At 40.3% G+C, this 2,373-nt stretch overlaps 1 protein-coding gene across 1 annotated transcript; it reads right to left on the reverse strand.

The window, feature by feature from the left end:
• Positions 1-271: 271 nt before the first annotated feature.
• Positions 272-1,213, reverse strand: LOC103748034 (olfactory receptor 143-like). Its single transcript, XM_008850582.1, has one exon. It carries the CDS (start codon positions 1,211-1,213, stop codon positions 272-274), a length of 942 nt encoding a protein of 313 aa, XP_008848804.1.
• Positions 1,214-2,373: the final 1,160 nt, after the last annotated feature.

Here is a 2,373-nt window from a genome sequence, read left to right on the forward strand (position 1 = left end):
CTGTCCTTAGATATGATAGTAGAGCAGTGCCTTAGTCTGATAGAGTCAATGAACACCATTTTAGAATGACATGGAATCTAAGGGTCTTGAATCCAAAAGTAGGCACATACAGAGTTACAGAGCATGGTGGAGAGAAAATGTTATTTACAGCAGAAATCTGGCTGGCAGTACAGATATCTGAGGAGAACTGAAAAAAGTAGAAGATAGGTGATGAACAAGGGAGAGGGAGACACAGCAAGCCAGTAGGCTGTGGGAAGTGCCAGCGGCTCAGTCAGTTCGTGATTCTCTTCATGGTTTTCTTCACAGCAAGTTGAACATCCTTATTCCTGAGGCTATAGATGAGAGGATTCAACATGGGCACCAACGAAGTGTAAAACACTGAGAAAAATTTCCCCTGGCCCATAGTTTCAGCAGATGATGGCTTGACATAAGCAAGAAGCCCAGATCCAAAGAACAGACTGACAGTTATTATGTGAGACCCACAAGTGCTCATGGCTTTGGACAAACCCTTAGTTGATGACATCTGAATGATATTTAGAAGGATCATAGCATATGAGAGTAAGATAACGAGGCTACATGAAATGATAACTGTACCCACCACAGCAGTACTCAGGAGTTCATTGACATAGGTGCTACTACAGGAGAGTCGAAGGACAGGGAAGATATCACACATGTAGTGGTTGATGATGTTGGAATCACAAAAGTTGAGCCTCAACATAAAGACTGTGAGGATCATGGCATTTGAAAACCCTGTCAGGTATGAACCAGATATCATCAGACAGCAGATCCTAGGTAACATGACAGCATTATACTTAAGAGGCTGACAGATGGCCACATATCGATCATAGGCCATGACTGTTAACACATTACTTTCAGAGTTGGCGAAAAAGCAGAAGAAAAACAGCTGAGTCATGCAGCTTGTGAAAGAGATGGTGTTCTGCTCTGAAACAAAATTCATCATCATTTTGGGGGTAAAGACACAGGAATAACAGAAGTCAATGAAGGACAGATTGAAGAGGAAAATGTACATGGGAGTGTGAAGGTGAGAGTTAAGAATGATGAGACTCATTAAGCTCATGTTTCCCACCACTATGGCTGCATAGTTCACCAGAAATAACACAAACAGGGGCAGCTGGAGCTCAGGTTGGTCTGTTAGTCCCATAAGAATGAACTCAGACACTGAAGAGTCATTTTCCTTAACCATTTTCTTCATGAGCAGACTCTGTAAGAATAAGAACGGAAGGTGAGCACAATAAGAAATCCATCACAGACTCCAGGATAGTAGAAGTATTGGATTACGAACTTGCGTTGAGGGAACACACCCAAGGCAGGCAAAGAGCCCCAACTACTGATGTTGCTTCCTGAAGAATTCCCACTTTCTCTTCCTGATACCCATGAGCTGTGTATCTGCTCAGAAATTATCCAGCTAGACATCCCAATTCCTTGAATATAATGTCATCTTTCATTAATCTTTACCTATAATTAAGGCTGAGAAGATCAAGCTATAGGGCATTTTCTCAGGAACTCATGATTTTTTCATGCTTATTTTTATTAAATTTATGTGCATTTCATATAATTGATCTTAATCTTATTTAGACGCCCCCCCCCCTCAGAACCCAAGATTTTCAAACATTGGAGTTTGAAGGAAATTATTAACAAAGACGACTTGGTGCTCACCTATGGGCACCTGGAGATTCCTTTCCCTGCCTTTTGGTCCTTTCATCCCCGCTGTTCTGAGGGTCAAAGTTTCTATTAATGAAACAGGTTATGGACTTCAGTACAGACACGCTTTTTACCTGCTAGAAAAGGTGCATGGGGGGAACTCAGTGTGATTTTTATTTGAAAACTTCCCAACCATGCTCTTTTCATGAATGCAAAATAAAATAACCATCTTATATGACTCACCAAAGCATGACCTCACTCAAATCTTATCTACTCAAGGCCAAGATTTCTAAGAATTCATTAGAACCCCACAAAATTATTCTGTTCTTTATGAATTCCTCCCTGTAGGAAGGGACCCTTGAGAATACAAATTGCTGAGCTTGTTCTTATATCCAGTGGCATAAAACTATCATTGGATCTTTTGAGATTCAAAGTTTTGTTCAAGTTTTAATTTCCCACCAGGAGTTCCTTGTGTCTGTCATAGAGTTGTGAATATCACTATTTATCATTCTCCTGTATTCTTGGCAACATTCTAGAATGTTCAGTAACAGCCTCCTTTGCAATTTGTAGCTTTCCTATGCACATCTCCGATCACTCAAACACACACAAACACAAATTTGGATATAATAATTATGGTCCATATAATGTGTTGGACTGCACTAAATATATACCATGAGAATGATGAATATTACCCGCTTATCCTGCTGCACA

The sequence above is a fragment of the Nannospalax galili genome, unplaced genomic scaffold (genome assembly GCF_000622305.1).
Source record: "Nannospalax galili isolate Female #2095 unplaced genomic scaffold, S.galili_v1.0 scaffold1045, whole genome shotgun sequence".
In the NCBI taxonomy this organism is placed as follows: Eukaryota; Metazoa; Chordata; class Mammalia; order Rodentia; family Spalacidae; genus Nannospalax; species Nannospalax galili.

Excerpts from the sequence above, each read along its gene's own strand:
- LOC103748034 (XM_008850582.1), bottom strand. The coding sequence starts at position 1,213 with ATGAAGAAAATGGTTAAGGAAAATGACTCTTCAGTGTCTGAGTTCATT.